This window comes from Mustela lutreola, chromosome 3 (assembly GCF_030435805.1).
Source record: "Mustela lutreola isolate mMusLut2 chromosome 3, mMusLut2.pri, whole genome shotgun sequence".
Classification (NCBI taxonomy): domain Eukaryota; kingdom Metazoa; phylum Chordata; class Mammalia; order Carnivora; family Mustelidae; genus Mustela; species Mustela lutreola.
The window spans coordinates 26039442-26063124 of record NC_081292.1 but is presented as its reverse complement, the minus strand read 5'-3'; the positions used below and the strand labels follow the sequence as shown (position 1 = coordinate 26063124).

At 35.8% G+C, this 23683-nt stretch overlaps 1 protein-coding gene across 2 annotated transcripts in view; it reads right to left on the bottom strand.

Annotated features, from left to right (window-relative positions):
* The window catches only part of CSMD3 (CUB and Sushi multiple domains 3), a 1244673-nt gene that overhangs the window by 421281 nt on the left and 799709 nt on the right, over positions 1–23683 (bottom strand). For both annotated transcript variants that reach the window (XM_059165746.1, XM_059165745.1), the window contains 3 exons: positions 20111–20293; positions 15999–16325; positions 12852–13046 (listed from right to left, as the gene is read on the bottom strand). In XM_059165746.1, the coding sequence (XP_059021729.1) occupies positions 12852–13046; positions 15999–16325; positions 20111–20293 (705 nt within the window). The remainder of the gene's footprint in view (positions 1–12851; positions 13047–15998; positions 16326–20110; positions 20294–23683) is intronic.

Here is a 23683-nt window from a genome sequence, read left to right as displayed (position 1 = left end):
TTCTTGGAGGTGATTTTGTCAGAAGTAAATTTAAATTAAAAAAAAAAAGAATAGAAGATAAGAGGAGTTGGACAGAGAACAGAGACAGGAAGTGAGAAACATGAACCAGTAGGAGGGAAAGTCAAGTAGTTCTTTGTTTTGGAAGCTTATAGTTTGTGGAGGAAGGACAGGACTTTTTGGTTTTATGCAGTCATAACTGCTTTTGAAGACTTTTAAACCTAGTGAGCATCTGGGAACTTGCTAAAATGCAGATTTCCAGAACGCACTTCTAGTAGTTCTTAGGTGGGATCCAGAAAGCTGCACTGTTAACAAACCCTCACCACCCCCTGACCTCACAGGCCATTTTGCTGCTGTTAGCCCATAGACCACACTAACAAAACCTAAGATATGGCTAGTCTGTAGCTTCAAGATTCTCCTGGATAATATCTCAGGTTCCTGAGATAAAGACACAATTTGCATCTGTTAGTGAAATACAGATTGTTGTGTTTAAACCCCCCCATTTTTATCAATAAAAAGAGGGCATACCTGATAAATATAAAGTAGACATAGTTCATCTATCTATTTTTATTTTTCTAAGGTCTGAAGAAAGTCTGTTATAAATAATTTGCGTTGGAGTGCTGACTCATTTCTGTGTTACTTTAAGTAGAAGGGACAAATTCAAAATACCCAGTATGTTTTAAGACCTGTATGAAAGAGTCAAAAGTGCTTCAGACTGTATTCAGATAAAATTCCCTTGAATAAAAATGCTATGGAATTCTAGTGTTCCACAGTGGGAGATGCTCTTTCATCTGAGAAGTGGCAGTTAGGTGCTCAGAGGGGAGCTGGGGATGGGAAGAGCTGAGTTTGATCTCAGGGGTTTGGCTGTAAGTGAATTTAAAAAGTGAGCATTCTAACATTCCTTCTGATAGATAGCCTTTCTGGGGAGCTGACATGATAAAATTCAGATATCATCTCAGGGATTATCAAACAAGGAGGGTTCTATCCTTGTCCCTCCTTTTTGAACTTGCTTTATGGATAGGTGTGGTAAGTAATCACAGACTCTCTTTAACATCAGCACACTGGATGATTTTTCAAAGAAAATTATGAGAAATGTGTCAGGTCTGAATCTAGGATAAAAAGAGGAAGCCAGAAACACACAAATTAAAGGGCCAGGGTTACAGAGAAATTGATGAGGGAGCAGGAGGCTGGCTGAGGACAAAGCAAGAGCTGGCGCCTTGCACCCACCCCCCCTTCCATCCGCTCCCCTCCATAGGTGTAGCATTCCTCAGGCACCCCTGACTGCCATAAAATGATAAATAGTTAACTTGCTGAGATCACAATCCTACAAGACAGGAGTCTCCCTTGGTTTGCAAATGTCCTTGAGATTTACAAACAAAGAAGTTACCTTATCAATAGCCCAAATTCCAAAGACTCAGAACTCAGTTTCTCAAGCCTAATGTCACCCTCCCCTCCATAAAAACCAAGGAGGTGGAGGTAGAAGGAAAAGTAAATAAAGTTAAATTTCTTCTAAACCTAAATCTCATTAACAAGGATGCTTGATGGCAGGAATGTAACATTCCACCAGGAGACTCTCAATTGTCTTTACTTGATAGTAACTAAGCCTTCAATATCCTGATAGTATTCTTTGCCCCAATAGCCCTTCTGAATACCCCTTTGTCCTCACCTACCCAACTCCTGCTTATATAACCAACCACCCCTCACAACCCGGGGGCAGCCGCATCTCTGCCTGCCCACGGGCCCTGTCCCCGTGCTCTAATAAATCACCTTTCGCACCAACAACGTCTTAAGAATTCTTTCTTTAGTCGTCGGCTCCGAACCTCCTCACCCCACCGAACCTGACTTAGGTTCTGGGACTTCATCAAAATGATCACAGCTCTGCGCCATCTTTCATCTCCATAACCCCTTCATCCCTTCTCCCAGACTCAGCTCTGCAGAGAGTGGGAGAAAACCCCGCAGATTGCTACTGTATCAGCTTCCCTATGGTAGATCTCTAGGAGAATGGAATTTAATACTACATAAACATGTAATTAAAAGTGGGGTCTATTTTTAGATGCATACACATTTTCTCAAGGAGAACCACAAATACATTCTGATCTCTGCATCAGACTGTTACTCTAATTGCTCCCTCAGAAGAACTGCCTCCAAAGAGAATGCAATGTCTGTGAACGAGAAGGGTTTCCAATCCTTTGAGACTAATTGAGTTCAAGAGAAAACCCCTTATCCTCAAAGGGAAAGTTCATCAGGCATGTTGATCCAGCCTTGTCTCCAAAGGGTTCTCCAGGGACTTCAGTCCTATTCCATTCACTCAAGGAATTTTCTCAGATATCCCATTAGAGAGGTAGGAAAAATAATTAGCCATGGTTATGCAGAGAGTTCTCTGCTGAGGGCAAAGAAATTCTTGCTTGAGTACACATTTTATGTACATTCTGAAATTGATGGAACAAAAACAGAAATGGGTTTCTTTTTATCATTTCCTTCTTATATTCCTTCCCGCCTGCCTCCCTGCCTTCCTTCCTCCCTTCCTTTCTTCTTTCCTTCCATCCCTCCCTCCCTCTCTTCCTTCTTTCCTTCCCTTCTTACCTTCCCCCTTCCTTCCTTTCCTTCCTTCCTTCCTTCCTTCCGATGATTGCCTTCAAAACTGTACTGCCAAATCTCCATCTCCTTAAATAAATGTTTAACAGATCCTCTAATCTTCTCATCACTTTCAGGACTAAAAAAACTTGGTCCAGTCCAAAACGAATTTTTTTTTTATCTTATTCTCTCCACACATCTACCCAAGGTACCTCCTTGAGCATTGGCTGAGAGGCTTGGAGAATGGGGAGGAGTGTGCTGCTGGAGGACTTGTACTTGCTGATTCATTCCTCTATTCACTTCAGTATTTAGAATAGTCTCCCCCCATCTTATCTCCTTCCTCTTTCTTTTATGTCTTCTTGCCTGTGGTCTTTTAGGGCTGGGATGGGACAGATTGTGTTGTCAGTCCTTTCCTGGCTATTGCTATATTACCCCTGACTCTTCCCTAATGCTTTCCATTTGTTGGATATGGAAAATGTTTGCTCTCCATGATAATAAATGAGTCTTTTGGAAAGCCCAAGAGCAGATTAAGGGTGACTTCTCACTGCATAATTTCGTGATATTGGAGAAGTTCAACCTTTTCCAGTCACCTCCTTACTCCCACCCCTGGAAGTATACCCTATGGTCTCAGGTTGTTGGCTTTCCTTCACTTGGTGGTCAGGCTTAGGTACCTTCTTTGGTATTCATTTGATACATAGGAAATTCACATCACTGACTTGCCAAATTGTTTGAATTAGACAGTTCTCCTTCTTTTCAACCTGTCAATTTTCACCAATTTTCCTCCTCTTGCTCAATAAGCACAGAAGACAGATCAGCAACTACTACACTGTATAATCAAATATCTATCTGGGGATTCTCATTCCTCTTTCTGCCAGACAACTCCATTCTCTATGAAGGATTCTTCTGAAGCCCTCCCCCTCAGGTTGGCTTGCAGAGAAAAAGACTAGTATCCTCCTTCCTATAGGGAGATAAATGAAAAACTGAATAACTTTGACTTCAATGGTTTCAGATAGATTGACAGGTAAGTAGATGACAGATAGGTAGATAGATCTAGATCTTGATTTCCCTTTCTTTTTGCTGCTTATATAAATCGGAGGTTGGGTACCTGAGATTATGATTGAGAGAGATGAATCAGTTAGAACACAATTAGCCATGAAAGGGGCATCTGGACTTCGATTTATTATTGTTATTATTTTATATATTGGGTATTGAGAATTTTTTCTCCTTAGCTGGGTATCTAAGTTACCAATACCAAAGCAATAAGAAAATTTTCCTCTATACTTTGTCAGTCATTTTGCTCCCAAAGTTTTTCATGTCAGCCCAGAAAGTTACAATTATAATATTATTGGATATTATGAGTCTCCACAAGGAAGGGGAACTTCTCTTTCAGTTAGTCTTAACTTAGTGTCTTAATTAAATCGACAGCTTTGAGCCAATAGCATTCATCTGACTCTTCCAGTGTATTTCATTAAATGTAATCCTCTTTATCTATAAAGCAGACCAATGAATGTATTATATCCTAATTATATTCAAGAACATGACCATGTAATCCAGAAGGCCAATATTCTATTTCCATTTTTGTTGAAGGGATTGCTTTAGATCAAAGAGGGCATTGCTAGCTATAGAAGAGAGAGCAGGGGAGTTAAAACCCAGGTAAAAATAAAGAGAGATACAGATAGTGTACATGCATCAGAACCCTTCTGAGTCCCAGTGGAGAAATGACTAAGAAGATATTAATCAATGGGCACAGGTGACTGGGACAACAAATTATTTCTACAGAACTGAATAGGGACAAGGGTAGAAACAGTGAGACCAGTTAGGAGGCTTTTGCAGTAATTTGGGCCAGAGAGGATGGTTTCTGGGACCAGGATGTCAGCAGAGGAGGAAGTAAGAACTAGATGAGTTCTGAATATATTTCAAAGGTAGAACTAACATGTTTTTTCCTGATGGACTGTGTATGGTTATAACAGAAAGAAAGGTATCAGAAATTACTCCAAGAGTTTTGGTCTGAATTACTGGAAGAATGGAGTGCTATTAATGATGATGGTGAAAGTCTGTGACAGTATCAAGTTTGGAGTGACAGAGGGAGAGCAGATCAGTTTTGGACAGGTTAAGTTTGAGATGCCTATTAAACATTATGGGGAGATGTTGAGTAGGAAGTTGAATGTAAGACTCTGGACTTCAGGGCAAGGAACTAGACTAGTGATGTAAATTTGAGAGACATCAGCACACAGATATTATTTAATGTTAGAGACTGGGTGACAATTACCCATAGAATGAGTAGAAATAGAGAGGGGGAAAATATTCAAGTCCTAGCTCTGGAACATACAGAGATCATTGAGGTGAGGAGAAACCAGGAAGAGAGCCTAAAATGAGTCTGAGTCGTACATTTAATAAAATGAAATTTAATAAAGCATACAATTTTTAGAATGTTTAACTTATTTTTCCCTAAATAGTTAAATAATAATAATTTTAAAGTATTAAGAAACATTAGATTTTTAAAAGTAAATGGTATGTACTTATAACAAAATATCAAATACATTTTAACCCAACTCTCATTTTTGGTCTGTAAATAAATCCTTCTCATCTTTCAGTCTATAAGAGTCGAGTTCAGTAGCTTTAAAAAAGTGACATTCACCAATGAATAATAAATCCTCATACCCAGGAACAGTTTCTTTCTATGACTACAACAAAGATAGGAGATTTAATTTATGTCCAACTGTCTTGCTTTCTAAAACAGAAAACTCTAGATGACTTAGCACTCACTTCTTGACACCTAGAAAGAGAGCTTTCTTGTTTTATTCTAAGTCTCATGGCATGGTATCTTTTTCAAGATCTTTTGGGATTTGGTGGCTGGTTTATTACTGGCAAATACGGAAGCAGGCATTTATAAAGTAGATATGCAACCCAGAGAATAGCTTGAAAAGATATGTCAAAAACTCGATCTTTCTCCTTATTCATTTTTTTAAACTAATGCATAATTTCTTATAATGAGGTAGAGAACTGTATTTAACAACCTTCCAAGGAGAAAAAATCTCAACTGAAATTATTAGAATGGGATGAACTAATCTTTCTGGGCGCAGAGTACAGTGGAATGAGTAGGTCTTGTGTTAGTCTAAGGGGCTACATACGTGTAAGCAAGGGCATGGGGCTGAGACAGGGAAAATAGAAAGATGGAGAACAGCTTAGTGATGATAGGACTGTGACTGTAAGCATGAGGGAGAGAGATGATGATGGTGGGGATGATGATTTTTACATGTAGCCATTCCCTTCAATGGGAGGATGGGGGAAGAGATGGCTTAGAAAGGTATTTGGGAAGCTTTCTATTTACTGTACTTCATAAAATTTTCATGTCTTAACTCTTAAAAAAAAAAAAAAAAGCAAACATCTCTCTTATTTATTGATGCTTCCTGAATAACTTGCATAGTTCCTGAGTCCACCTGAATCCAATCATACCACACAACTGAACCCTATGAGCAGCTAAATTATTAGAAATAAAAAAATGTAGTGCCAAAAGGTGAAAAAGAATCAGACACAAGCACAATACCAATGAGAAGACAAAAGGACATTATAGACACTAGTCTAGATTGAAATGACAATCTGGGGAGAGTGCTTTATTCATGGAATAGGATGTTCCAGCTTCTTTAGGTGCTAGAGGATTGGACTTGAATAATGTTACACAAATTCACAAAAAAGAAGGAACTCAAAACATGGTATAGCTATCTGGAAAGTGGTTCTTGGGTAAGTCCAAATTTCCTGTGACACTGGAATCCTTTCTCAAAATGGAGAGGTTGATATATATCTTCTGACCTGCTCCATTGGCCTGGCACACTCCCCAAGTGATTGATTGCTACTGTTGGATTTCAAATTAAAGGGACCTTAGTAATCACTAGTTCAAGCCATTTTCCTCTTGGAAAATGTTCTTTTCTAGGGGGCATGAAGGAACTGTGAGGGCCAATGGGAATAATGTCATCAGTTGTCAATGACATCATTCTTGTATTATTTATTATTATTATTGATATTAAATAGAGAAATATTTACTTGTAATCATGTCTCTATGAAAAGTGAGAAATCACACCTTGCCCTTAGGAGGACAGTTTGTCCTATGTAGCCCCTCTAATTTGCTTCTGTTATTGTATTGCTCTTGTAAGCATTTGAAGTTATGACTCCTGATCTATAGCAAAGGGCATTAGGTAATATTTGTGGACACAGATCCATCAAAACCACCATCTAATGGCAGTCAGGCTCACCACCCTGGAGAACATGAATATACAAAAGAATCTGAGCTGAGTGCAAACGCCAGAATGGCATTTTCTGGGTATGTGGTAATCTCTTTATAAATGGTTAAAAACAAGACATCCACTAGGGAAAAGTACAAACAGATGGCAGGATCAGAAGCACCTGTATATTACAAGTTCAGGTTATAGTGGACTTACAGCCAATAGACCAAATGACCATGCACATGAACCCTACTACAGAGATTCATGAACTCATGAATATATATCTATATATATCTACCTCTATATAGAGAGATAAATCTATATAGTATATATATATAGCTATATAGTACATATATATTTATATAGTATATCTGTATATAGATCTGTACCTTTTTTTTTTTTTTTCGAGAGAGAGAGAGAGAGATGATGATGAGCAGGGGGAGAGGGGTAGAAGGAGAAGCAGATGCCTCACTGAGCATGGAGCCTGAAGTGGGCTCAATTTCAGGACCTTGAGATCATGACCTGAGCCGAAGGCAGACACTTAACCAGCTGAGTCACACAGGGACTCTGGGACTCATGAATCCAATGGTGCTCAGATCATTTGAGGTACAGACAATAAGGCAGGCATGTCTCAACATTTTGGAGCTGGCATTTGGACCAGCAGAATATGGTGGCCAGAGACCAGGGAGTTTCCCAAAGCCCAATAAAGAAACCTCTCTGATTCAAATATTATACCTTGAATTTTGTCTTCTATATAGCAGAATATTCAGAATGTTCACAAGGAACATTCCGGAAACTAGAAATGTTCTGGGATTACTGAGAAAACCGATTCTAGGATTTGAGTTTTAGGGATGGCTCCAGTTTGCATTGCTTTGTACAGTGAAGGAAATCTAGTCGCATAGTACCCCCTTGAGACAATGAAGGCAAAGCAACATCGGACCCATATTTCAGAAGATACTTTCATGCATCCAGGTGAATAGAGAAATAAATCCAAACACAGTAATGTTGAGCTCCTTTTCCCCCTTTTCCAAATTTATAAGCACCTAGGCTGGTAGAAAGAAAGGACTTTGAAGGAAACAGAGTCAGCCTCACAATGCCCTCAGTGGCTCCTGAGAGAAATTCTGATCATGTTAGGAGAAAGAAAGAGAGTATGGAAAGAAGAAAATCCAAGAGAAAATATTCTGAAAAGAAAACTGCACTTCCTGAGGGTTGAATTCAGTGAGGAGGCTCACAGGTACCCAACAGGGGTTTGGGCTATGTGGAAAAATAAATGAATGTGAGGCCAAGAGGGGTCTTAAGGGGACCACAGGGCAAAAGAGGGAGAGTGTTTATGCAGCTATTACGAGTGGGAAACTGATGGAGACAGAGGAAGAGGATTTTTAGGAAGCTTTCATGGCACATCATGAAAATCCCTATGTCAGACCATTAAAGTAGACCTATGAAAACCATCTACACTATTCATGGCTGTAGGATATATCTTTGAAGGAGACACCATGCAGAGACTGGCCCTACATACAGCCAGTTATATTCAGGTGACAGTCTAAGTGTAAGTGAAGAAGTCATTGATTGTCACTAAATTGAGTTAGGGGAACAGTTTGTGGAATTCAAAGTGAATGATTTCAATGCTGATTATAGTAATTATAGTAGTTTGCTTTCCATTAGCAAAACTGAGAGACTGCAAGGCTTTCGATTGTCTCTAATCTTTCTTCCTCATGGGTAAATTTGATCAACCCATTCTAGAGAAAGAGGTTCAAATTTTCACAAAGATAGCCTAAATCTATCCTTAGTTAATGCATCAGTGGTGAACTTCAGGTCAGTGAATAAAATGTATAACCCAATTCTGTTCAACAATTGCATTTAAGCTACCTGAAATGAATCCAAGTTCAGCTCTGGGATCATAGAACTGCAACAAATTATGATCTCATTTCTCCCTTTCCTCTCACCAATCCTTATTCAAGGACCAAGACTGATAAAACATTTCCTTTCATTTTTTTCTTCAAAGATTTTCCACAGTTTTAGGGTTGAAGACTGGTTGATGTGGGTGAATTACTAATTTGTCAATATACCTAACCTTCTAAACAACTGAAGTAGATGGGGGTGGGGTGTGGAGGGAGAGGAAAATCTTTAAAGAGGTTAAAGCTTTGTGTTTTGTTATGGAAACACTTTATACTGACTTCCTTTGCTCTATAAATCCTGATTGAAACAAGCAACTACCACTTTCTAATTTTAACACAGCAATCCATACATCCGAGTAACTTTTAACAATGCATTTAATTTGGTAAGGTTTTATGTTAATGGACTAAAATAGAAATAGTTATCTGTATTAATCAGAACATATGCATGTATGTATTTTATCCATATCAAATATTTAATATAATGATAAAAAAAAATTAGCTAAAACATGAAGCCTAAATTGTAGGCTGTGATAGTGCCCTAAAAGAGAAATTTCAATAAAAAGCAAAACTTTTCTATCAAAGTATGGAAGTCTAATGGATGAAGAAGACAGGCAGAGAGGGCTTTCAGACATAGGTTTTTGTGTGTGTCAGTGGGAATGGCTGTTGGCAGCTTGGGGAATGGTGGAGGGAGAAGGGTGTTTAAAAACAGATCAACTGTAAGGGCCTATTTAGCCAAAGCAGCTTTATCCTGGTGGAACAGTCATTTTGTTGTTTATGCAGTAAAACTTAAACCGCTCCCCCAACCCCCACCCAACCGCCAGGGGACTTACTTAATAGCAACTCCAGGAAACCAGTTCCAGGTAACAAAGCCCAAATACACGGGCGGGTCAGGCCAGGTGGAGACATCCAATCAGTGGGGCACACATACTGTCTCCCTAACTACCAAGGAGTGTGGGCCCCGCCTTTTGGGGGCCTTTTGGGTGCCAATTCTGACCAAGGTGATAGGCTAGTTCAAATATCTACTATAGGGTAAATTGTGATTCAGTTGGTAACTTGTGCATGACCTAGCATGACTGTGCAGCTTTCTCTGTGTGTTGCAATCTCACTGGCCACCTCTGTGAGCCTGTGTGGCCAGGCTCAACCACATGGCCCTTGCCCTTTAAAAGGTAGTCGGTAAGGTAGGGAGGGGTCACCCTCTCTGTAAGAGGCGGCGCCATCTGGTGGATTTGATTCTCAATGCTTGGCGCAAAATGAAGCTTTGCTTGACCTTTGCTTTGTATCAGTCTCGCTCCTTTGATTATGGACCCATCACAACAACCCCAAAAGAACACATTAGTGAAGAAGAAGCAGCAGCTTTCCTCAGCTAGTCTCAGGCTTTTGTTGTTTATGTTTAAGTAGAACTGAGGCAAAACTAAAACAAAAGAAACCCTTACAAACCTTACTTAGAGTCTCAGAAATTAAACTCGCCAGAGTGAGTTATATAGGAGTTGACAATGGTCTGCTTTATTGGATGGAAACTGCCTTGCAACATGGCCCGGGAAGTGACAGGTGACCTGACAAGCCCCACTGTAAGATGGCTTCCAGCCCACTCTGATTCTGCCTTCCCTGTCTCTAACCTTATCCTTAGCTAAGGACCCAGTTCCCACATTGGGGTTAGATCCAGAAACTGGCAGGTGAGCCAAGTATATGTAACTTCACTCACACATCCAGAAAGAAAAAAAGAAAAAAAAAAAAAAGAAAAAGAAAGAAAAAGAAATCTTTTCCTTTAGAAACTTCACAAAGCTCTCTTTAGGATCACTTCAGAGCTAAATCAACAAAATGATTTGTTGATGTCCAGTTTATTTTCACCTCCTCATTCAGCTAGGAAACAAGCTACTTCTAAACCAACACCCAAATTAGGCAGGGGAGGATCCAACCAGATTCAACAATTCCTCAGAAAAGGTCTCTGCATCTGTCCATGGGACTGTATACAACTCCCAGGAGAGAGGCGGGAGCATGTCACTTCTCAGCTGGAATGACTTTCTGCTGGTCACAGGATAATTTTAATCCATTTAACATCATTTACAAAGCATGCCATGCTCTGTGCCCCTCTGATTATTCATCGAACCCCTGACCCTCTATCCTCCACTCCAGCACATCAAACCAGTAACCTTTCCTCTGCCTGAAACAAAATTTCTCCCATCTCCTACTTTCTTTCAAATACTAATGTAGGCTTTCCTGACTGACTCCCCAAATTCGGGTCAGGAACTATGATTAAAAAAATTAGTGAGCTCAGGGGCAAAGTATAATGGGGAAAAAAAAATGAACATTACTTTACATTTTTTTTTATTTCCGCCTTTACTGTGCAATTCTATTATTATTATTATTATTTTAACATAATAGCACAGTCATAACTATGGCCAGCGTAGCCCATAACATTTGGGGTTTGGGAAAAAAACCCATGAAGTCATCTAGTTCAGCCCCCTGATACAACAAATGAGAAAGTAATTAGTAGAAGAGGGAAGTGCTAATTGAAGGGGATAATAGGAAAACGTAATCGCATGGTCTGGGTTAGTTCATTACAGGACATTCTGAAAATGTTCAACTCAATGAATGGCAGCATTTATAGGTAATGGCTATATTAGTCAATGAAGTCTGTTATATTTCTGAAAATTATATATTAAATATTCTCTATTTATCACCTAGAAATTGAAAAAAAAAAGACAAAAAAGGTTTTCATTAAGAGTTTGGACACAGGTAAAAAGAAAAATTGGGAAAGCAAGAAAAAGAAGAAACTATTTAAAAATCATCACCTAATTATTGCATGGTGATCTATTAAAGGGTTTCATGGCTCTGGTTCATCTATCTATTCCTTAGTAAAAGTTCTTCCATATCTCTCTAAATAAAAAAAACATATGTAGTCTTAGGTACTGCTGTGGAAGGAGAAAAGCACAATACAGAAAGTTAATTCGTATTGTGACAATTTTTTTTTTAAGATTTTATTAATTTGAGAGAGAGAGGGTTAGAGTGAGCATGAGAGAGAGAAAGGGAGAGAGAAAGAGAGACAGAGAGAAAGAACTCACACCAGCAGAAGAGAAGCAGTGGGAGAAGCTGGCTCCCTGGTAATTAGGGAGCCCAACTTGGGGCTTAAACCCAGGACGCTGGGATCATGACCTGAGCTGAAGGCATAAGTTTAACTGAGCCACCCAGGCACCCTATATTGTGACAATTCTAAATTGAAGCTCCACACCCCATACACACATTCCTAAAGATTCTAAATTGAAACACTATACTTGATATATTTTATTTTTAAGTAGGATCATCTTTTCTTTTCCAATATAATTTGTGACTTTATAGGAGTGTCTATATTCAAAGATATAAACTTTTAAACATTGCATACACACATACTGCACACAAACACATACACACATTACATACATGTATATATTGCCCTGAACTTTCTTAACTATATCTTATTGAACAAATCAAAACTGAAGAAAAGTGTTTAGCAAACTATGCCCACAAAAATTATACATTTTAAATAATGGTTGCTCTAGAATAAATTTATTTATTTCAATTAATCATTGTTAACATTTTTTTTTTTAAAGATTTATTTGAGAGACAAAGAGAGAGAGAGCAAGTGAGTGCTGGAGGAAGGGGCAGAGAGAGTGAGAGAATCTCAGACAAACTTCCCACTGAATAAGGAGCCTGGCCCGAGCTTGATCTCACAACCCTGAGATCCTGACCTGAGTTGAAACCAAGAGTTGTACGCTCAACCGACTGAGCCACCCAGGTGTCCTGTTATTAACACATTTTTGAAAACTAAATGTTTAAACTGTGAATAGTTCAAATCCCATGAAAGAGGATGACTAGAAACTATAAGGCATACTAAACTATAACTCTATAAGGAGAATATCTACATACAACCACAATTTACCATTTATTAAAGTATATCTTTTGGTAAGAGTTCCTTTCTTTAAAGGGGACTTCTAAAAAGATTTCTAAAAATTTATTTTAACATGAAACACTAAGTGTAATTTGCTTCACTAAATATGCCTAATGTACATTATTAAATAATATTTTATCATAAGGATTACTATAGTCCTGGTAAATGGTGCATTCCCTGTGATGGGTTCTAGTGCACAATTATGATGGGGTTATAATTTTCCCTGGCCATTTCACTTACCTCCACATCTTGGAATGGGTCCACTCCACATTACTTTTCCATCCATAAGTATACACGTAATTGTTTCTGTTCCCTGGGTTTTAATAAATCCTTCTTCACAAATAACTGAAATTGAACTTCCTAATTGAAAGTTGTCCCCAAACCGCCGTGCATTGATTGGTATTCCTGGATCAGGACACTCGTTATGTCCAAATGCTTGAGAAGAGCAAACAAACAAAAACACACAAACAGGCAGTATGAGACGAACCCTTATATATTTGCATTGAGAAAAACTGATTTTGAGAAAAGTTATGCTTATTTCTAGAACAGCCTTTATTTATTAAAAAAAAAAAAAAAAGAATTGGTGGCTCTCCTTTGACCCTACCTGTTTGCCTATGGTGTAAATAGGTGTGACTTTTAAAATATGAATTATACTCTAGATTACACTTCAAAATAGAACTGCTTCTGCCTATTTCTGGAGATCATTAGGCTTTTAGGCTTTGGCTGGGTAAAAATTACCACTATAAACCAGTCAGAATTCCAATTATTCTGAATACATAGCAGGTTGACTACATCTCTTTGCAAGCTTTTCTTATGATTCAGTCTTTTGAATGGAGAGACAGTCTTGTGAAGTTATAGTGAAAAGTTTCAAACTGGTATGAAAGTCTTAAAATTTTTTTATAATTTTCCATTTGTCATCTATTTTCTGCCATCTAGAAAAAGGGAAGGGAGCTAAGTCTTGCAATTACCATGTTTGAGGCAGTGAAAGAAGCTTTGGAAAAGTTATAATCTAATTTAACATTTACAGCTCTAAAGAGTAATATGAGATTCATAAAAAGATAAGTAGCTGGCCTCAGGTCATAGAGATAGGATTGAAATGTATCCCTCACTCTGACTTCTAATTTTTTCTCAACAACACTGTATCTTGGGTTTTCATCTCAGGTCTCAAAAGAACGTGAGTTCTTGAATTCAGGGCCACTTTATTTTATTTTGTGTCTGCCAGGATATATTTAGCCAATCTTTAGCAAGTAGCAGAAGTATAGGGACGATGTGCAAATTTTAATCTTTCAAAATTATAGATTACATGAGTCCTCCAAATTGTTCTCTTTATTCATCTGGATGACCAAGTATGTACCATAAATATTTAAATTATTATGAGATAAATGAAAGAACATTTAAATAGCAAAGTCTGAATGTGTACAACATAGTTATGAGGTATTTACAATTATTTCTATATTCATGCTACATAAGTACAGGAAGTAATTTTAAAGTCTCTCACTAATCATCCCTTTGATATTATTCATAAATTATATAAGCTTTATTATTCATTCTCCTCATTTTTAAGTTAAACAGTATAAAAGAACATTAAAGTAACTTCTAAAATATACAAAATATATTTTGTAGGTATACTGTTTTTTTTCTAATTATTATTTTTTTGTGTGTGCCAAAAACCTCAATTGATTAAGCCTTGTTGTTCCTAATATAATGCCTGGTAGGTATTTATTTCAGAAAAATATAATTTCAGTAGAAAACATTAAATATAAGAATTTGCATATGATGGATTATATTATTTACTGAGAAACAGAACAAGAAACAAGGAGGCATATTTCCATAATATCCTGAAGGTACCATAAACATTAAAGTTAAAAATTATATGTGTTTAAGATAAAATGAAAATTTAGATGGATAAGTGCATATATATATGTGTATATATGCATACCTTTATACATATAAATGAAGTATTGTTTAAAGGACTTTCAGATGAAGCAACTATTTTATACAACAGTTTGTATGACACATGTCACAGCTAATTTAACTTTAATGATGTGCAATTACATGTTGACAACTTCACCACCAGTGACACTTTGAAAAGGCAGTAATTGCTTTTTGTTACTAATAACCAAAGCTCAGCACTGAATGAGTGGGGGTGGAGGTTAGAGATGCCATTTTTTTTTTTAAAGCAGGAAACTATAATCCTATTGTTATATGACACAAATATTAACTCATCAAGTTGGTCAATATCTGACAGTGTGGTAGCATCAAGGAAGAAAAAAACAGAGAGTCACTAGTATTCATTCTATGGCTTTAGAAACATTTGCAAACAGAAGCATTAATATGTAAGGGTGTAAATACACTAAGATGTTTTCTCCTTCATGTGATTCTTTTTTTTTTTTTTTTGCTATATTCAAACCATTTTTTTTTTTTTTTAGAAAAATACAAAGAATATGAGTGATAGGTAAGAGTTATTTAACTCTTATCTGGATAAGGTTATTTAACGTAAAGAAATCTCAAAAGGAAGCAATATAATAAACACAATTAAATAAGATGTTAAGGTGATAGTTCAAAAGGCAACTAAACAAATGACAGCTAATGCTTATTGAGCATTTACTAGGTATCAAATATTTTATGCTAACTTATTTAGATGCACCATCTAATAGATTCCTTACAAAAGCCTAAATATAGTTTTACTGACAGGAACACTGAGGCTCATTTATTAAACCTAAGAATGGAGCAGAGCCAAGATTTGAAGTTACATAGGTTCACTGAAGAGATGACACACTTAATCTCTAAGGTACTTCTCTCTGGTGGTGGCCTTGCTAAATCAGCTCAGTGGTCTGCTGCCCCTAAGTTAATGACTGCCTGCTCTGTAATGTTTCTGCAGCCTTACAGTTTTTTTCTTTGGAATTATAATTCTGTTCTGTCACTATTTGTTTATAGGTTCCCCATGTGTTTATAAATATTTTGGTTTTTATTTTATTTTTTAAGATTTTATTTTTAAGTAATCTCTACATCCAACATGGAGCTTGAAACTGCAACCCCAAGATCAAGAGTCCTGTGCCCCCCTGACAGAGCTAGCCAGGTGCCCCAGTTTATGAATATTTTGAAAGAAAGATTTCTCTCATCTATATGTTTGCATACCAATAATGGAACAAAGTATATGATATATAGTAGGTTTCCTTAATATCGGGCTTCTCACAAACAGAGAAATGACACAACTGGGAGTAAAATATGGTTGGAAATCAAGAACTAAATGACTCCCTGGCACAATTTTATACATATATACGATTTGTTCAAGTTTCCTGTTCTGTGGAGGAAGAGAGCTGGTTTATGTGATTCCTTTCTAGCTCTACATTGTAGAAATATGTTTTACGGAAAAAATAAACTTACTGTTATAAGTGATGTTAAAGCCACGTCCCGACATTGAATGGTCCGCTTGAAATTCCAATCGCAGTATATGACTATTACTGGTAAGATGGGAAGGCACCTCAGCCCCAGTAAAGGTTCCAAGAATTGGGGAGTCTGGAGAGTCACCATCTTTAACAGCAAGGAAGTCAAACTGAGATTCCAGATCAAAGTCATTAAAAGAAAGATGAATCCGGCTCCCTGGATCAGAGATTATTGTCCAGATGCAGTTTAAATTATTTCCATACCCTTCTGGGTAATCAGGAGAAAGCACTGTTCCCATTGGTGCAGTAAAGTTAGACAGACAAGGAACTGTTAAAATAAGATTGTAAAATACAACAAATTTTCAAAAGTAATATTCTACCTTATTTTGCCATATCCTTATTAAACTTTATCCTGATTTACTTATTATATTTTATTCTTATTATACATTATTTTGCCACAACTATGGTAATCAATCAGCAGGTTGAAAAAATAATATTAAAAAATGTAAGTTATAAAACAGAAAAAAATGTTACCATATTCACATATTAAGAGGCAAACTGTTACTTTGGGTGACTGTATGCTTAAATATGCAAGAAAATGTCATGGGAGTAATAAAGGCAATTTATTTTGACATTTATCATATTTGTGTTGGCGTTCTATACAAAGTTTTTGTTTCTATGCTTAAGAAAGAAAATTGGTAAAATATTTAGAGATTTTCATATAAAGCAAGAATCCTCAGGAAATGATTGAAGACAAAAAATATTATGCGGATATTAATAGAACTAGGATGTTGTAGCCCAGACAAAACTTGGAGAGAGGTTGGTGCTTAGGTAAGGTTCATTCCTGCCATGGCTCTCAGAGTTTAAAACACAGATAAGAAGACAAATTAGCTTTTATAGCTATCACCACTAGTTGCTAACACTAGAAAGACAAACTTTCACATCTTACTAAGATGAAGTCTCTCCCTGCCCCTGCTGGACACCTCCCCTCAGTTTTCTTTTAACTTTTAAAAACATCTGAGCTAAAGGATCAACAGAACATTTAGGAAGTAGAAAAAGGGTAAAAAACAAAGGTCTCTAGTTACAGAAATATAAAGACAAAATGTAACCATACCTATATATATGTGTGTAAAATATGTAACATATGTAAAAGAATGATAGGAATTATATATATATATGTATATATATATAATCAGTTGTTTATTACTATATATGTATAATTTTTTATCATTTTAAATGTAATTTCTAACCTAAGTTTGCTTCTTCTGTATGGAATGATGCTAGGAGTTAACACCAGGTCTTGGAAACTGATAGCCATTGGGCTGCATCCAGACTGCAAATGTGTCTGGTATGATTTTTGCTTGTGCCTGTACAAAAATTTGAAATCACATTTTAAAATCATCCTACTTCATATTTGAGGGGAAAAAGTCAGGAATTCTAGCTTCTTTGAAAAAGTTAATGCACTCCAGATCCCCACCACTTCCATCATGGGTGCATACCTACCTCGTCCTATTCCTTTCACACCTTTACCTGCCTGCATCCTGGAATCATTTGATTCTACTGCCTTTGACTTAAAGACAGGGTCCGCAAACCTTCCGTAAAGGAACCGATGGTAAATGCTTTGGCTTTACAAACCACATCGTCTCTTTTGCAACTACTTAACACTGCCGCAGTAGCAGGATATCAGCCATGTGCAATAGGTAAATGAAAACACAGTTATGTTCCAATAAAACTTTACCAAATTAGGCTTCAGGCTACATTTGTCCCAAAGACCTAATTTTGTTAATCTCTGATCTAAATGATCTCTATTCTAAACCCTTTGTTATATTAGACACAGTTTTTAATGACACTTCCTTTGATCCAGGGTTATATTTCTGTGAGTATCACACTAATTTTATGGCAGCAACTTAATATGATACTTTGAAGGCCACTTAAGCACTTTTCTTTTAAAAAATTCTCACATCAATTCTACTTTTTTTTTTTTAAACCTAGCAGCATGTCAATACATTCCTAAAGAATGTGTGTCCCCAGATAAATTATGTTAGGATTTTTATTGAACTTTCAAAGCAATATTCATATAATTCACATTTATTATAATGTAATAATATAATGTGTTCTTATTCAGGAATATGGCATCTACCTATGTTTTTCTCATAAAATATTATTTTCTGAATAAGTTTGTAATTTTCTATAGGTTATATGGGTTTATGCAAGAATTATTTCCACATATTTTACAATTTTACTTTTCTGAATAAATTAGCTTTCTATTACATTTTCAAATTAGCTATTGGTGTATAGAAAACTATTAATTGCTACGTATTTATCATATAGCAAGTTGCAGGGCCTACTTACTTTTAAAATAGTAAAAAAAAAAAGTGTCTTCCAGATTTTCAGGAGTTTAAATTTGTTTTAGTCAGCATTATTTTAAATATTGTATTAAATGTATTTTAATACCCCTTAAAATGACTTAAAAAGGACTAAAAACAGTTTCCTGGTGGGGGGTATTAAGAAGAGAATGTATTTCATGGAGCACTGGCTGTGATATGTAAACAATGAATCTTGGAACACTGAAAAAATAAAATAAAATTTAAAAAAAAATTTCATTTTTGATGTGGTATATTGTATTAATAGATTCTCCAATAGTACACAAAATTGTCTCCTTGGAAGAACACCTAGAATTAAGGATCTTTAAGTCTTTCGAAGTATTACTACTATATAATGCTAAGAGAATCCAATCAAACTCTCCTAATACATTTTCTTCTCTTACGGTAGAAACCTCACATGCGAAGCATGCGCTCTACCACTGAGCTACATCCCCTGGCTCGGTAGAAACTTCACAAGGTGATCTTGGTCAGGGATGAACACTGGCCCTAAAAGGAGAGGGGTTATATGCACTCTTCCTCTCCTACATTTTCTAAAGAGCTCCCAAAACATATTTTAATTGGGGTAATTTCTGCCACATTCAAAAAATACTCACGTTGCTAAAACGTGAGATTAGGTATCATGGCAATACGTATCCAGACAGTATCCTGAGAAACAATAGTGCTTACTTGGTATTTGATTCTATTTTTCTCTTTTTAACCGTGCAAAAATACCTATTAGAAAATGACCTCTAGTCTCTTTAAAAGTTCTGTTACTTTTAAAAATGTGAAATAATTTTAAATTGTTAAATAAGCAACATTTCCAATAAAAGAAAATACATGTTTTGCAGCATATATTGTAACGGAGATGAATGTAGGTCTTGAAAGAGGCTACTTTAAAAAAAAAATAAAACAGTTAAATATTGAAGTAAAGTTTGTGCCTTTTAGAGAATGAAAGTTTTCACAAATGAAAAACATTGTAAGTTAGATACAGATGAAATATCTTAAATTTGAAAACCAGAAAATTATTTTTATTTTCATGAGTATTGGCTTTATATGTTACCATTTGTGAATATTCAAAGCCCAGATGCAAAATTTTCAATATTACACCTATAACTGATAAGTTTCATTTGTTTTGTTGGTATTTAGCTGAAACTGAAAGCGCATCAATAGATAATATAAATTATATTTTTGTTGTAGTTAAATTGCAATGTTTTAATGTATTTGAAGAAACATATTCTTTTAATCCAAGCATACTCTATATCATAAACATTAATGAATTTTTCCCTGTGCAATATGGCAGAGAGCATGTATTAATGTGAGCATCTACAAGCAAAAAAATAAGTTAATGTATTATACATAGAATATAAGCTTTAAATATTTTAAGTGCTTTTGATCGAAAATAAGCATATACTATCTTGTTAAAATAAATGAATCCACTAGAATTAGCTCAGATGTATAATTTCTGTAAGAAGTATGTTATCTATAAAGTATAAAATGCCACCAATAAAACATTATAAGAACACATGTAACATATACTTTGCAATTACCAAGTGAACTATGTTAACTTTATTTAAATCTTTAATGAAATTTATAATTTGGCATAAGCATACTTGTTAAAGATAGTATCACAAAGTGCTACTCGTTCAAAAATAATTACACGGTTCCAGCTCTTTGCAATTAATTACAAAAGCAATTATATGCAAGGACAGGGTAACATATGCTATCTGAAAGCAAAGCATTTGGTACTCACAGATACAGATGGGTATGTTTGCAGACCATTGGTTATTCTCTTGACAAACAATGGATTTCTCTCCAATTAATTCAAACCCAAACTGGCATTCGAACCTTAAAACATCACGATTAGAAAATCCATCGCCTTCTCTAATTCCATATAAGGGTGTACCAGGATCACCACAACTTTCTTTTTCAATTTCTGCAAAAATTAGAAGATACAAGTCACCTTCCAGGGGTTTGAGGCACATGCTACCCGTATGACCAGTTTGGTAGATGTACACTCTCTATATCGGAGATATTTCAGAACAAAAAAGATGAATATGTTTTCCAACCTTTTTTTTTTTTTTTTGTGCTACTCTTACAACTATAATTTAATGACATGATCTTTAGAAAACAATAAATGTAGTTCTCTCATTTTGTAGATGGGGAATCTGGGGTGATCAAAACACATGCTAGTGATTGTGCCTAACAGAAAATTTCAATTTTTTGTCTGCACTATACACACACACACACACACACACACACACACACATACACATCTCAGTATTTTCCCCAAACCCCCAAAACATTTCTTATTTTTGTTATCTGTACATGATACAGTAAATCCTTAGGTCGTGACCAGGATATGAGGTACTGTTGCTCATCTTAATGTTCCTACAGCATTCAGTGAATACCTTTCTTGTAGGATCTGCCAGTCTCCCTGACACTTGCTGGTTGAATTATTTCCCCAACTATACCTGTCAAAAAAAACTTCTTAGGGCAGGAATCAATTCTGCATTCCAAATCACCCAGATATGTTCCTCCAAAAATGTTTCTATATGAGTTAAATTGAAGAAGGTTGAAAAAATTCTCTTAAAAGCACACGAAAGCATTCTTTCAGCTGACATTCAAAGAAACTCCAACTGTCTAGGATCTTCATTGTGAAGCTAAGAATGTCAATAGCAAATTATTGTGGTAGTTGTTTTTATTTTTAAGTCACATGAAATCACATTGTCTTCAAATGATGGAAAAACAATTTAAAAGATAAAACTTTGAGATAAAGTTATGGCTTCTATCCTGATATTCCAACAATCACACATTCCCGATTTTTCTATAATCTACCAGCACCAATTAGAATGGTCTCTCCAGTTGTTTTCCCATGTTTTTATAATTATACATAGGCATATATCATATGAAATATTATAAACATCTATATTTATGTAAATATTAAACTCCTCTCTAAAACTATGTATTATAATACATACATTACATATGCATTATAATTTTATTGTAGTATACTGTGACTGTTATTCTATAACTTGCTCTTTTTCTAACCAAACAATAATTTTGGATTTATTTTTGTATACGTGCTGCCGAAGCGAGCACATTGGATTTATTTTGGAACACCTGTGTATTTTTATCAGATGCCACAGATGGCTATAATGATTCCTTTAATACACTGGATTTAATATTTTACTTCTATCTATCCCAAGAAACTGAGATCAAGACCTGAGCTGAAACAGCACTCAATCTACTACACCATCCAGAAGCCCCTAGACTTGATGTTTTTAATGTCACTATCATTTACCTAGGTATTGTTACTTATTTATTATCTATTTATTTATTTAAAGCTTGGTGCTTGATAGATTTCTTCTGTCAAATAACTTGTAAATTTCTTTTTACCTGCTGAGAAATTGTTACCATTATTTCCCTTAAAATATTGTTCTTATGTACTTTCATCTCTCTAAAATTCATTTACATTGAATATTGGAATTTGGGGATTTAGCCTTCATGTTGCTCAATCTTTCAAATTCTTATTTTTGAAGTTCTCTGTTCTGCATTCTTGAAGAAATATATATATATATATATATATATATATATGTGTGTGTGTGTGTGTTAATGTATGTATACATATTCTGATTTACTAATTCACTGTGTATGCTTATCTAATCCCAAATCAACCTAATACTGAAAAATCATGTCATTTTTTGAATATTTAATGATTATTATTACTTTTTATTGTTTCATAACCTCCTACTATTCTTTCATGAATGCAATTTCTCCTTTTATTTCTGAGGATATCTAATATACTTATTTAAAATAATTTTCTTATTCCTCTTTCAACCATTCCCTTGGGTATAAGCAGAAGAGTATGAAGAGAGCAGAATGAAAGTTCTAAAGCAGCATGTTTAAAGAGAAAGTGGTAAATTATAATTGTTGTTGATCCTGTGATGAAAGTATGGGAGGAGGTACTTGAGGAAAGAACAAGACTGCTGGTTTTGAGCAAGCTGACAAATAACTGTTTTTATCTGATTGCTTTGCCGCAACTCTGCAGGTCCGGCACTCCCCATCTTCACCTTCACCACCCGCCACCTTCAGGCTTATTTCTTCTAATGTCAGAACCACCTGTAGTTCTGGGTGTAGATTTTTCCCTCTGTTGAGCTGTGGTGCAGTTCACTTTTGTGGTCTTCATTTTGAGTTGGGGAGCCCTCCCTCTTGATAATTGCACTGGATTCTCACTCCATATCTGGGTATCTGGCTCTGAAATATTTTCCTCTGAGGTCATCACTGCAGTTTCTCAGAACTGCTGACACTCCTTCCTGGAGGCTTCTAGCCCCGAAGCCCAGGGTCTTCCTGCACAGAAGCCATAGCAATAGCCTCCCATGATGACACTGGCTTATGAAATTCTCAGCTTACCTCTATATTCTGTATATATTTTTACACATTTATTTATATAAATTTTTGTTAGGATTCCCCTATAGTCTCATTACAACTAACACTTCTTCTTTCTATTCTTAAGCATCAGTGAATTTTTAAAATATGTTTTCTAAAATCTTTGGAATAGAAGTAAGAGTAAGCGCTTACTCTACTGTTTTGAAACCAACCATATTTTTTTTTCCTTTGTTCCTTGATTTTTGAAAATCAAAGTTATATTTTCTTTTTTATTATTATTTAAATTCAGTTAGTCAACACAAAGTACATCATTAGTTTCAGATGTAGTGTTCAACAATTCATCAATTACGTACAACACCTAGTGTTCATCACATCTTGTGCCCTCCTTAATGCCTATCACCCAGTTCTGCATCCCCCACCCACTTTCTCTTTAGCAATCCTCAGTTTGTTTCCCATATTTTCAGATCATAATGCTTTGAAACTGGAGCTCAATCATAAGAGGAAATTTGGAAGGAAATAAAACACTTAGAGGTTAAAGAGTATCCTGCTAAAAAATCAATGGGTCAATTAAAGAAGAATTTAAAAAAAAAATTCATGGAAACTAATGAGAATGAAAACACAACTCTTCATAACCTTTCCAATACAGCAAAGGCGGTCCTAAGAGGGAAGTACGTTGTAATAGATGCCTTTCTCAAGAAATAAAGGTCTCAAATACATAAGCTAACCTTACACCTAAAAGAACTGGAGAAAGAACTGCAAATAAAGCCTAAGCCAAGCAGGAGAAGAGAAATAATAACTGGAGCAGAAATCAATGAAATAGTAATCAGAATAACAGTAGAACAGTTCAATGAAACTAGAAGCTGGTTTGTTGAAAGAATTAGTAAGACTGATAAACCCATAGCCAGACTTATCAAAAAGAAAAGAGAAAGGACCTAAA